At 36.2% G+C, this 15,032-nt stretch overlaps 1 protein-coding gene across 2 annotated transcripts in view; it reads right to left on the bottom strand.

Moving 5' to 3' along the window:
• The window catches only part of AGPS (alkylglycerone phosphate synthase), a 149,948-nt gene that overhangs the window by 81,184 nt on the left and 53,732 nt on the right, over window positions 1-15,032 (bottom strand). For both annotated transcript variants that reach the window (XM_032356040.1, XM_032356041.1), the window contains 2 exons: window positions 13,694-13,773; window positions 2,352-2,432 (listed from right to left, as the gene is read on the bottom strand). In XM_032356040.1, coding sequence (XP_032211931.1) covers window positions 2,352-2,432; window positions 13,694-13,773 — 161 coding nt within the window. The remainder of the gene's footprint in view (window positions 1-2,351; window positions 2,433-13,693; window positions 13,774-15,032) is intronic.

Raw genomic sequence — 15,032 nt, 5'->3', positions numbered from 1 at the left:
TAAATTTCAAGGAAATATGTTCTTTGAATTTTAATTCTAACCTTTCAAAAAAAAAAAAAAAACCTGAAAAGGTTAAAATACTCCATCAAATGCTGTAGTAAAAGAAGATATAAAATTAGAGACATGAAAGGCTACCCTTTGTTATAAAAAAAAATTGGTGTGTTGATAGTGCCTCATTCAGATATAACAGAAAACGAATATGGGATTTTTACAGTCTTTTTCATTAAATACTATTATTCTGCCCACTTAAGTTCATTATATACTATAATAATTAACAAATCTATTACCTGGGTTTATATAAAACCTTGGCTTATTGAAGATCTTTAACACTCCCTCAACTAGTATGTTCAATTTCATTCCAGTTCTATCTTAGTGCATAAATCAAAAATAAAGATAATAGTTTAATAATTTTTTCCAAAGTTTTTCATCCAGAATTGGTCAGTGGCACTCCAATTTGATTCAATTTTTTTCCAAGAAATAAGGGAAAAAAAACAATAAAAATAAGACCAACAAGGATGTCTTATCTCTCTCTGTCCCACTCAAAGGTAGAAGAGAAGAGTCTCTGTAACTCACATTGAACAAAGTGGTCACTATATCACTAACAAATTAAACTTTCTAATTTTGGTTTACAAAAGCTGATTACAGTCATCTTGACCATGTCTGAGGAAGTTGGAAATACTTTTTTTTTTTTTAAGATTTTATTTATTTATTTGACAGATAGATCACAAGTAGGCAGAGAGGCAGGCAGAGAGAGAGGAGGAAGCAGGCTCCCACTGAGCAGAGAGCCAGATGCAGGGCTCGATCCCAAGACCCTGGGATCACGACCTGAGCCGAAGGCAGAGGCTTTAACCCAGTGAGCCACCCAGGCGTCCCTGGAAATACATTTTAATAATTATCTGCTTAGAATGTATGAAAGGAACCTAAAGTTTTCCAAGAATTCTTCAGGATCCTAAAAAAGTGCTACAAGGTTTCCAAGAGTTTGACTAATTCACGAGATGAGCAGTTTTCAATGAAATTAGGCATTGGGGCACCTGGGTGGCTCAGTTAGGCACCTGACTCTTCATTTTGGCTCAGGTCATGATCTCAGGGTTGTGAGATCGAGCCCTGCATCAGGCTGCACACTCAATGCAGTCTGTTTGAGAGTCATTCCCCTTCCCTCTCCCTCTGGTCTTCAATACCCCTCCACCCCACTCTCTCTAAAATAAATCTTAAGAAGAAAAAGAAATTAGGCATTGAAAAGTTAAATTAATAGTAAATACCAACATCTACCAGTTCATCCAATTTATCAACTTCTGAGAGTTCAATGTCCTCTATGTTCCTCCTTGCTCAATTCTTACTCATTAATCTTAAGTCACTATCAAGCTCTTGCCTGATTTATGCCAGTAACCATTAACCACCCTTATGTGCCCCCACCCAACCTCCATACAGGAACTAGCCAGAACTACCTGAATACAGAGGTAAAGTTCAAACTTCTAAAAGGGACTTTATAAGGCCCCTTTCTAATCTGATCTGTTCATGTTTCCTGGCTTCATCCTTTACCACTACTACACATATTCCCATCCAACATATAAATACCAAGAATGTGTATTCTCCCATAAACACACACTAGACCTCAGCCACACTCAGCAGTCTGCAGGCCCCCCAAAAGCAATAGCTGCCCTAAACGCCTCTGCACTTGCTGCTTCCTCTGACTGGATTGTTCTCTCCACTCCCATTTTTTGCTGACTTTCACCCATGCTGAAGTCTCATTTTAAATGCTGTGTTCCCTGTGATACCTTCTTTGTCCAATTCCTTCCCTGCTAACCCTGTCTGTTGAGCTATAACACCCTGCATTCAGCCTTCACCTTGCAATTCTCACTCTGAATCATAACTGTCTATTTTCTGTTATAAGATAAGCTTTCTGTCGTGCTCGCTTTGGCAGCACATATACTAAGATAAGCTTTCTGTTATAAAATAAGGTTTCCAAGTGTAGGGGTTGGGGTCTTATTCACTACTATGTTCTCAGTATCTAGCTCAGTGCCTGACCCACAATGGAAACTGAGCAAATCTGTTCAGAGAATGTGCTGTAAAAGATACTCCATTCATAAAGAGGACACAAAGCAGGGCACCTGGGTGCCTCAGTCCGGTAAGCGCCTGACTCTATTTTGGCTCAGGTCATGATCTCTGCATTATGAGATCAAGCCCTGAGTCTAGCTCTGTGCTCAGCAGGGACTCTGCTTGAGATTCTCTCTCTCTCCCTCTCTCTCCGTGTCCCTCCCCACACTTGCTTTCTAAGTAAATAAATCTTTAAAAAAATAAAGTAAAGAAGATACATAGCAATTCTGAAAGTCTTAATTAAAGAAATAACATACCTGTCTTTCCAACTCTTGTCCTGTGATACCAGCCTCCACATGAGCTGTCAGATTATTCTCATCAACCCAGAGGATTCGATTCTGTTGCAAAGGAAAAAAAAAAGTCTCATCTCCAACGTCTAATCCAAACGTCTCATCCAAATGTCTACTGACATTTTCTGAGGAAATATAACTTCCTAACTCAAGGAAGCAAGTGACAAGACAGAAAACTAGCAAACAGAGTTACCCATGCTACTACACTACCCATATATCCCAGACTACACAACATGACAGATATAGTAACAAAGGGAGTATATTACACAGGAGTTGGTTTAAAACACAGACTCTGTCTTTATTTAGGGATTAGTTTGAATTAAACTCTTCCTCTTACCTTAGCCAAATTATGTAACTAAGTTTAGTGTCTCCTCATTTGTAAAGTGTGAATAGTAACACTACTCATAAGGTTGGTGTAAGGATTAAATGAGATACTGCACATAAAAATTTAGCAGATGGGGGTGCCAGGCTGGCTCATTTGGTGGAGCATGCAGCTCTTGATTTCGGGTTGTGGGTTGGAGCCCCATGCTGTGTGAAGAGATTATTTAAAAATAAAATCTTAAAAAAAAAAAAAAAACCACTTAGCATACAAAGTTCCTGACATTCTGCAAATACTCTCTGCACTACTATTAATAGTTAACAATCATATGTAACTTAAGAATATCAGAAGATGGCCACTGTGAGAGGAGAAAAAGTCACCTAAAAAGACATATGAGTATACTAAATGGCACTCCTATTTTGTTTTTAATCCAAAATAGGACCAGGACAGAAACCAAAGCATACCCCGGCCTCCTGTTTAAAAGAAGGAACTGAGTATGAACTGGCTCAACTTAACAAATGTAAGACTGCCCAAAAATGTTTTTAACATTCTTGGTTAACCTATTTTTTGTATATATGAATCTTCGTGAATTATTCGCTAAATAAATTTTAAATTTATATTAATTTTTATTTAATATTATTTTTAGTTTATATTTAATATTACTTATTTATATTATAACTATAAATTATTATACTTTAATATAAAATTTATATTATAACATTGTAATATGAAATCTATACTATAACAATACTTAATATTATTTACATTAACTATTTACTATTATTTATATTAAAATTTATATTACTTAATATTTATTTATATTAATTTTAATTTAAAAATTTAAATTTATTTCTAAATAAATTTTAAATTTTCAAAACAGACTTCTTCCCCCTTCTGTTTGGCTGAGCAATCAGGTTAACATATACACTCTTCTTCTGGATCCCAGGGAAGCTTTCTTTGCACTTTGATATGTTCGATTTCATGGCAATAACTAACACACGTAAGTTTAGCTAATAATAAAAAGGAAAGAATACAACAGACAATATGAAAACTGTCTACCTATCTTTCAAATTTGCATACAAATAACTGTACTACTTAATTCACAGGATTATGATAAACATCAAATAAGGTGATATATGTGAATGGACTTTTTGTTTTGTGTTATATAAAACTCTAATTTTAATTATACTCTCACAATAAGACAACAGCAATTTTAATACAACCAAATCAGTCTTTTGGTTCTATAGCCACTAAACAAAAGGAAATATTAAACTGAAGTAAAAAGACAGAATTCAGTAATCCATTGGTACCTTATAATAACTTAGACACATCTTCTCCTCTAGTAGGCTGGCTCTTAAAGAGATTACGTACTTGTGCTAATTATATACCTTCAATTTGCCAGGAGCCCAAACATATTTTTTGTAGGGGAAAAAAAAAGACTGAAGGAAGCAGAGGGAAAGAAAGAAAAAAAAAAAAAAAAACCCTTTATAGGTACTCACAGAAAAGCTCAAAGAAAATATATAGAATACCCTATTATATCCAGTATACACTACCCAATACAAGTTAACAATAAAACTTTTAGACCAACAGGTCCTAGTATTATTATATGTATTTAAGAAATATAGAAATAAAAAACTGGCATAACTATCATATTTTACACATACTGTATCAGAAGTACTCTGTGCAAAATCATGCAGAGACATAGCTTATCAACTCTAAAGCAAATCACAATTTTAAGTACCATCCATCCACTACAACAGTTATAAGATAAGCTTTCTGTCGTGCTCGCTTCGGCAGCACATATACTAAGTTCAATGTTAAAAGCAGTGAATATATAAGGTTTTTCTATAAAATAAATGGTTAAAAACCTGGCATTTAAAATCCTGGCACAGAATTTTAAGCATCTACTCAGTGTAAAAGACTTTTATTTTATATTATCTCACTTAATCTTCACAATTACATTCTGGATTATTACTGTCCCTATTTCACAAATTCATTAACAGATTTAGTGGTAAATTTGTATACAGTAAAGTATACGTATACAGAAATCCAAACACAGTCAAAGCCTATTACAAAATAGGCTACTCTTAGGTGATCTTCTAAGGAAACTGCCTTTTCTTAAATTCCGGGATAAGGACAAAGGTTAATGGGGAACTTTACAGAAGAATAATCAGGCTGTTACCATCTAACATCCTGATTAATTTTGAGTGGACAACCAGGTATTATGTGCCTCCTGATGTGATGTGACGTGAGCTAGAAAAACACATCACCATCTACAAGATATCCTTGCTTAAAAAAAAAAAATTTTAAAGCTATGCCTGAATCTAACTAGACTTTATATCTGACTTTGAGTTTAGAGGACATACAAAGCCTAGAGGAAGAGTTAAATGACACCAAGATGAAATGACACGGAAATTCAAAATATGACACATTTTTATACTGCAAATAACCTACATTTTCCAAAAGTCAGTAACATTCAAAAGAGGAGAAAGAAGGGGGTTTCAGATGAAATGAAACAGGGAAACAACCAAAAGCTAATATGGGCCTTGTCTGAATCCCCCTATGAAAATGAAGTATAAAAGAAAGACAATTTTGAAACAACTATAAAATCTGAATGTGAATTGGATATTAAATGATATAAAGAATTCTTTTTAAATTTGCCAGAAGAAATAATAATATAGGGAGAAATGCCTTTTAAAAACAGATACATAAGGGGCGCCTGGGTGGCTCACTGGGTTAAAGCCTCTGCCTTCGGCTCAGGTCATGATCCCAGGGTCCTGGCATCGAGCCCCGCATCAGGCTCTCTGCTCAGCAGGGAGCCTGCTTCCTCCTCTCTCTCCCTGCCTGCCTCTCTGCCTACTTGTGATCTCTGTCTGTCAAATAAAATGAGTAAAATCTTTAAAAAAAAAAAAAAGATACATAAGTAATATTTAGATAAGTAGCATAATATCAGGCTTTACTTTTAAAATAGTCAAGAGGACAGTCTATGATGATGGAGAAGTAGAAGACCTTAGTTTCATCCAGTCCCCGGAATTCAGCTAGCTAGCTATCAAATCATTCTGAACATCTGTGAACTCAACCAGAGATCAAAGAAAAGAATAGCTGCAACTCCACAAATAGAAAAGTGACCACTTGCTATAAGGTAGGAGGTGCAGAGAAGTGAATCCAAGACAATATATGGGAAGATAAACCACAGCAGGAGGGAAAGAGAGCCTATGTAAGCTGGAACCAGGAGGTGATATAGCAACAGAGCACAAAATCAGAACTTTTAGAAGTCTGCTCCAGTAAGGGACATCCCTGCCTGAAAGGTGCTCAGTTGGCGAAGGAGGGTGGAATCCTAGGCAGGACAGAATGGTCCCAGGATCCCTGAGTTACAGGAAGACCAGGGGTGCCTGAGTGTGGCAGAGTTCCCAGGCATCAGGTGGGAAAGCCAGCTGCAATAAGCAAGCCCAGGAGTGAGCTCTCAGCTCCAGGATGCCATATATTGCCAAACATGGCACAATTGGGCGACTGTTCTTTGAGCAGGGGCCCAGCAAGCAGCAGAACTAGGGAGACCTCCCTTTCTCCGCCAGGAGGACTGGCACAGATGCACACTACAGGAGTCTACAGGGTTTAGAGACTTGAAATGGGGCTGCGTGCCTGATACAGAAACACTCGGTTATAGGACGGAGACCAGGGAGACAGGAATAATTGACTTCTTTTCCCTGAGGGTGCACTGAGGAGTGGGGCCCCAAGCTTTCAGCTCCAGGGCAAGAGATCGGAAGGCTGCCATTTTCATTCTCATCCTCTAAAGTGGCAGGAAAAGCCTTCAGGGAACAAAAAGCCACATATAGCAATCCGGAGCTGCTTACTTAGCCTGGCCCCCTGGCAAGGGTGGTGAAATTCCACTGGGGCAAATACACCCGAAAATCAATGCAACAGGCCCCTCTCCCAGAAGATCTGCAAGAACATCCAGCCAACACCAAGTTTACCAATCACACAGAAATGTAAAACTCCAGCACTAGGAGAAAATAGTATACAGACTTCATGGTTTTTTTCCCCCACGATTCTTTAGTCTTTCAATTTTTTTTTCTTTTTCCTTTTTCAACCAATTTCTTGTTTTATCAACTCTTTCTTTAAAATCTTTTTTAAATTTTCATTTGTACAGTTAAACTCTATCCTTTCATTGTATTTAATTTTATTTCTGTATATATATATATATATATATGTTTTTCTTTCTTTACAATTTTGAGATATAGTTTCTTTTAACAAACCAACCAAAATACACTCAGGATATAGTGTACTGCTCTGTTCTGTTCACCTGTCTGTTTATATCCATTCGTTCTTTTTGTCTTTTAATTTTCATCTTTACATTTACATTCTATCCTTTCATTGCATTTAATTTTATTTTCATACATATACAAATACTTATTTCTTTACAATTTTGGGATCTACTTTTCTAACAGACCAAAATACACACATGATCTGAGGTATTGCTCTGTCTGTTCACCTGTCTGATTACATTCTTTTTTTCTTTTTTTTCAGTCTCAGGTATCTTCTGATTTGTTTAGTGTATATTTCTCTGCGGTTGTTGTTGCCATTTTAGTATTTTGTTCTCTCATTCATCTATTCTTCTCTGGGCAGAACGACAAAATGGAAAAACTCACCTCTACAAAGAGAACAAGAGACAGTACTGACTGCCAGAGTCCTAGTCAATATGGATATAAGTAAGATGTCAGAACTAGAGCTCAAATTAACAATTATGAAGATACTAGTGGGGCTTGAAAAAAAGCACAGAAGACACTAGAGAATGCATTTCTGGAGAAAAAAAAAAGAACCAAAATCTAATCAAGTCAAAATCAAAAGGGCTATTAATAAGATATAATCAAAATGGGGGCTCTAACTGCAGGATAAATGAAGCAGAGGAAAAAAAATCAGTGATATAGACAAAATGATGGAGAACAAAACTGAGAAAAAGAGAGATAAACAACTATTGGATCATGAGGGGAGAATTTGAGAGATAAGTGATACCATAAGGTGAAACAATATTAGATCACTGGGATCCTGGGGGGCGGTGGTGGTAGAGAAGGTATATCAGAGCAAATTATACTGGAGAATTTCCTTAATCCAGGGAAGGAAACAGGCATCCAAGTCCAGGAGGCACAGGCAATCCCCCTCAAAATCAATAAAAACAGGTCAACACCCTGACATATAGTAAAACTTGCAAATCTCAGAGATGAAAAAATATTCTTGAGAGCAGCTCGGGACAAGAGGTCTATAATATACAAGGGTAGAAACATTAGACAGGCAGCAGGCCTATCCACAGAGACTTGGCAGGTCAGAAAGGACAGGCATAATATATTCCTGTGCTAAATGAGAAAAATATGGAGACAAGAATACTTTATCCAGCTAGGATGTCATTCAAAATAGAACAAGAGATACAAAGCTTCCAAGGCAAGGGCAGCAGGGTGGCTCAGTTGGATAAGCTTCTTCCTTTGGCAGAGGTCATGATTCCAGGGTCCTGGGATTAAGCCCTGCACTGGTCTCCCTGCTCAGTAGGGAGCCTGCTTCTCCCTCTGCCTCTCCCCCTGCTCCTATTCTCTTTCTCTCTCAAATAAATAAAATCTTTAACAACAACAACAACAACAAAAAACAAACAAACAAAAAAACGTCCAAGACAAAAAGAATCTAAAAGAATTTGTGATCAATAAACCAGCCCTGCAAGAAATATTAAAAGGGAACCCTTAAGCGAAGAAAGAACCAGAAAGGAACAGAGGCAATATACAGAAAGTTACTTTACAGGCAATACAATGCCACTAAAGTCATATCTTTCAATAGTTACTCTAAAGGTAAATGGGCTAAATGCCCCAATCAAAAGATACAGGGTTTAAGATTGGATAAAAAAAAAAAAGCAAGACCCATAGATATGGTATCTGCAAGAGACTGGTTGTAAACACAAAGACACCTTCAGATTTAAAGTGAGGGGTGAAAAACCATTTATCATGCTAATGGCCATCAAAAGAAAGCTGGGGTGGCAATCCTTACCTCAGACAAATTAGATTTTAAACTACAGACTGTAATAAGAGATGAGGAAGTATACTATATCAGAATTAAAGGATCTATTCAACAAGAAAATCTAATAATTATACATATTTATGTCCCTAACATGGGAGCAGCCAATTATATAAACCAACTAATAAAAAAATTAAAGAAACACATTGATAAGAATACAATAATAGTATCACACTCACTGCACTCACTGCAATAGACAGATCATGTAAGCATAAGATCAAATAGGAAACAAGGACTTCAAATGACACACGGGACCAGATGGGCTTCACATATATAGTCAGAACATTCCATCCGAAAGCAACAGAATATACATTGTTCTCGAGTGTACATGGAATATCCTCCAGAATAATCACATACTAGGTCACAAATCAGGCCTCAAAAACTGGTACCAAAAGACTGGGATCATTCCCTGTATATTTTCAGACCACAGTGCTTTCAAAGTTGAACCGAATCGTAAGAGGAAATCTGGAAAGAACTCAAATACATGGAGGCTAAAGAGCATCGTACTAAAGAATGAGGGGGTCAACCAGGAAATTAAAGAAAAAACATTTATGGAAACAAAAGAAAATGAAAACAAAACTATTCAAAAACCTTTGGGATGCAGCAAAGGTGGTCCTAAGAGGGAAGTATATAGCAATAGAAGCCTTTCTCAAGAAACAAGAAAGGTCTCAAATACACAACCTAACCCTACACCTAAAGAAGAAATAGCAAATAAAGCCTAGACCCAGCAGGAGAAGAGAAATAACAAAGATTCGACCAGAAATCATAAAAAAAGAAACAAAAAGAACAGTAGAACAGATCAATAAAACTAGGAGCTGGTTCTCTGAAAGAATTAATAAGACTGGTAAATCCCAGGCCAGACTTATCGAAAAGAAAAGAGAAAGGACCCAAGTAAATAAAATCATGAATGAAAAAGGAGAGACCACAACCAACACCAAAAAAATACAATTATAAGAACATATCATGAGCAACTATATGCCAACAAATTAGGCAATCTGGAAGAAATGGATGCATTTCTAGAGATGTATAAACTACCAAAAGCAAAACAGGAAGAACTAGAAAACCTAAACAGACCTATAACCAGCAAGGAAATGGAAGATGTAATAAAAAATCTCCCAACAAACAAAAGTCCAGGGCTGGATGGCTTCCCAGGGGAGTGCTACCAAACATTTAAAGAAGAATTAATATGTATTCTTCTGAAGCGGTTTAAAAAAAATAGAAAGGGAAGGAAAACTTGTAAACTTGTTCTATGAGGACAGTACTACCTTGATCTCAACACCAGACAAAGACCCCACCAAGAAGGACAATTACAGACTAATAACCCTGATAAACATGGATGTCAAAATTCTCACCAAGATACTAGCCAATAGGATCCAACAGTACATTAAAAGGATTATTCATCGGGATGCCTGGGTGGCTCAGCTGGTTAAGCAGCTGCCTTTGGCTCAGGTCATGATCCCAGCATCCTGGGATCGAGTCCCACATCGGGCTCCTTGCTCAGCAGGGAGCCTGCTTCTCCCTCTGTCTCTGCCTGCCACTCTGTCTGTTTGTGCTCACTCTCACTCCTCTCTCTCTCTCTGACAAATAAATAAATAAAATCTTTAAAAAAAAAAAAAAAGGATTATTCATCACAACCAAGTGGGATTTATTCCTGGACTGCAAGGATGGTCCAACATCTTCAAATTAATCAGTGTGATACACTACATTGATAAAAGAAAGAACAAAAACCATATGATACTCAGTAGATGCAGAAAAAGCATTTGACAAAGTATAGCATCCTTTCTTGATTAAAACTTCATAGTGTATGGATAGAGGGAACATACTTCAATATCATAAAAACCATATACGAAAAGCCCACAGTGAATATCATTCTCAATGGAGAAAAACTGAGAGCTTCCCCTAAGGTCAGGAACATGGCAAGTACGTCCACTATCACCACTGTTGTTCAACATAGGACTAGAAGTCCCAGCCTCAGCAATCAGACAACAAAAAGAAATGAAAGGCATCCAATTAGTAAAGAAGTCAAACTCTTACTCTTTGCAAATGTCATGCTACTCTATGGGGAAGACCCAACACTCCAACCCAAAACTGCTAGAACTCATACAGCAATTCAGCAGGGTGGCAGGATATAAAATCAATGCACAGAAATCAGGTGCATTTTTATACATTAAGAATTAGAAGAAACAGATAGTAAGGAGTTGATTCATTTACAACTGCACCAAAAACCACAGATACCAAGGAATAAATCTAACCAAAGAGACAAGAATCTGTACTCAGAAAAAAAATAGAACATTCATGAAAGAAGTTGAGGAAGACACAAAGAAATGGAAAAATGTTCTATGCTCATGGATTGGAAGAACAAATATTGTCAAAATGTCTATGCTACCTAGAGCAATCTATACATTCAATGCAATCCCTATCAAAATAACTCAACTTTTTTCACAGAGCTGGAACTAATAATCCTAAAATTTGTATAGAACCAGAAAGACCCTGAGTAGCCAAAGGAATGTTGAAGAAGAAAACCAAAGCTGGTGGCATCACAGTGCTGGACTTCAAGCTCTATTACAGAGCTGTAATCATTGAGTCTGTATGGTACTGGCACAAAAACAGACATATTGATCACTGGAACATAAGAGAGAACCCAGAAATGGATCCTCAACTCTATGGTCAACTATTCTTCAACAAAGCAGGGAAAAATATCAAATGGGAAAAAGGCAGTCTCTTCAGCAAATGTGTTAAGAAAATTAGAGAAGCCGCATGCAGAAGAATGAAACTGGACCATTTTCTTATACCATACACAAAAATAGACTCAAATGAAGGAGAAATCTAAATGTGAGACAGGAATCTATCAAAATCCTAGAGAAGAACACAGGCAGCAACCTCTTCACTTTGGCTGCAGCAACCTCTTGCTAGACACACCTCCAAAGGCAAGGGAAACAAAGGCAAAAATGCACTACTGAGACTTCACCAACATAAAAAGCTTCTGCACAGAAATGGAAATAGTAGACAAAACCAAAAGACAGCTGACAGAATGAGAGAATATATCTGGAAATGTCTCATCAGATAAGGGGCTAGTATCCAAAATCTATAATGAACTTAATCAAACTCAACACCCAAAAAAACCCAAATAATCCAATCAATAAATGGGCAGAACATATGAACAGATATTTCTCCAAAGAAGATATACAAATGGCAACACATGAAGGAATGCTCAACATCTCTCTGCATCAAGAAAAAACAAATCGGGGCACCTGGATGGCTAAGTGGGTTAAAGCCTCTGCCTTCAGCTCAGGTCATGATTCCAGGGTCCTGGGATGGATCCCTGCATGGGGCTCTCTGCTCAGCGGGGAGCCTGTTCCGCCCCCCCCCCAACCCGCCTGCCTCTCTGCTTACTTGTGATCTCTGTCTGTCAAATGAATAAAATCTTTAAAAAAAAAAAAGAAAGAAAAGAAAAGAAAGAAAGAAAGAAAAAAACAAATCAAAACCACAAGCTACCACCTCACACCAATCAGAATGGCTAAAATTAACAAGTCAGGAAACAACAAATGTTGGTGAGGATGCGGAGAAAAAAATACCCTCTTACACTGTTGGTGGGAATGCCAACTGGTATAGCCACTCTGAAGAACAGCATGGAACTTCCTCAAAAAGCTGAAAATAGAGCTACCCTATGACCCAGCAATTGCACTACACCAAAAGTACAAATGTAGTGATCTGAATGGGCACATGCACCCCAATGTTTATAGCAACGATTCCTACAATAGCCAAACTATGGAAAGAGCCCAGATGTCCACTGACAGATGAATAAAGAAGATATCAAATATATATACAATGGAATACTACTCAGCCATAAAAAAATGAAATCTTGCCATTTGTAACGACATGGATGGAACAAGAGGGTATTATGCTCAGCCAAATATATCAACAGAGAAAGATAATTATCATAATATCTCACTCATATGTGGAATTTAAGAAACACAGGATCATAGGGGAAGAAGAGGAAAAAACAGAACAAGACTTAATCAGAGAGGGAGACAACCCATAAGAGACTCTTAATCATAGGAAACAAACTGAGAATTCCTGGAGGGAAGGGGTAGGGGGACGGGGTAACTGGGTGATGGAAGTTAAGGAGGGGATGTGATGTAGTGAGCACGGGGTATTACATAAGACTGACGAATCACTGACCTTTACCTCTGAAACTAATAATATATTATATGTTAATTAACTGAAATTAAATAAAAATTTAAAAATTAAATAATCAAGAGACAAAGAAATATAAAGCCAATATGATTTAAAAATGTCAATAATTACTTAATCTAGAAAATGGATATACTATTGTCTCTACTTCAGTGTTTGAAAAAAATTTCAAATTAATAAAATAAATAATAAATAAATCTTAAACTTTTTATAGTAATGAAGGCATATGCAACCACAAATATTGTTGACTATATAAAGTTGAAGTTCATTTCCAAATTAAAGCTTTAACATAGCAATGTCCAACTCTTGGACCATAGCGAGCCATAAGGTCACAAAATAATCCTACGATTAAAATTAGTTTGCTCTCCATTCTTCCAGAAGCAAAAGTGCAAGAGCATTGAAAATTTGGGGAATAAGTCTGGGTGTTTCAAATCAATCTTAAGTAATAACACTTGTTTTGCTTTTTACAATACAAATCAGGTCATCTATTGTATCAATATTCCAACCCATGCTTCTCAAATTATCAATTTCTCAGGTCAATTTGGTAGAAATTACCAAGATATATACCTGAATGTGAGTGAACTTAGCTTTCTGAGACCTGAAGACAATGGTAAAATACAATGATAAAATAAGTTTAAAACAAAATGTACCAAAATATACCTTTTTAATGACAACTAAGACTGAGCCATAAGAGTTTTTTTTAAAGCAAACACTATCTTCAAGTATGTCTGAAATTATCATATACCATTTGTGAAGTATCCAAAGAAATAATTGTTCTTGTCTCATCTGGAGGACACATTAGGCCATATGATACACTTGTTCCTCCTGTCAAAATAGAAAACAATTTTAATATTTTATTTTTTAGCTACATTTCTAGGGCAAATCCCTAATACAAAGTATACAAACAGGCCCACTAGAAAAGTAATACCTATTTCTACTTTGCAAAATGTAATTTGCAAATGCTAACACACTAAAAGCAAACTCACCTTTATTTTATGCTGCGGGCCAAAATGAAGAAATATTATGGAGCTGAAAGCAATGGGATATGGCTCCATCCCCTGGGCACACTCAAGTGACGCCCCTAGCAATTTGTGAAACTCCAAAAACATGATTAGAAAAATTCTAAGCTAATGATTACTCTGGAGATATTGCTTAAAAGAAAAAATACTTCCTAATTCAACTAAAGACACCTTACCTTAATTATAAAATTCATCTATCATTTGAAATATCTTATATTGTCATACAAAAAGACTTTAATAAATTAGAATATAAGCAAGTTAAAATTGCCCAGATTATATAATATTCAAACAAATATATATGTTAATGATGAAAAGGTGATTTTAATATAGAATAAATATATACAAGTATATAATCAATGTACTCCTGTTTCCCATTAACATTTGCTATCAAAGGAAAAATGTTTTCTTGATACCAACATAAAATAATACTGCGTTTAGTCCTTAACCGTGTGTCTTACCATATACTAGAGTAAATTCTTAATTGGTATTTCCATGTGTCTTGGATAAAAAAACTCCTGATATGAGTAAGAATTACAGGAGGTGGTAACCTACTATATTCAGTTTACTTTTACAAGGTGAGACCATGAACTGTTAATTAAGAGCATGCCTGTAATTAGTAAATACTATTTGCTTGTCATAGTTATTTGAAATCAGAAAAATATTTCACTAAAAGCAGCACTGTGTTGCCTTCTTTTTTTTTTTTTTCATGAATTAAAAGTATCAGCTGAAGAAGGAATCTGGAGCTGATTTGTTTGGGGTCGCACTTCTGTTTCATCAATGCTAACTGAATCAGTGAAGTCAATTTCCTTCGGCTTGTATAGGTTATTAGAATGTGGCTAATAAATGATCAAGAGATCAAATTTGTCTTAAAGACAAATTTGTCTTAAAATGCAAAGCAATGTTAGTTTTCAACATTAAAATATATTACTGATCTGGTCATCATTGTCCTAGTTGATCTTTCACACTGCATAGTGTACCTTCTCTAAAGTATATATTGGATATATTTAGCCTCTGAAAAATAACATTCTCTCCATAAAGAAAAAGGTTATTAAATAATTACTAAGG

This window comes from Mustela erminea, chromosome 8, assembly GCF_009829155.1.
Source record: "Mustela erminea isolate mMusErm1 chromosome 8, mMusErm1.Pri, whole genome shotgun sequence".
NCBI lineage: Eukaryota > Metazoa > Chordata > Mammalia > Carnivora > Mustelidae > Mustela > Mustela erminea.
The sequence above is the reverse complement of the archived record's forward strand: the minus strand, read 5'-3'. Positions and strand labels throughout refer to the sequence as shown.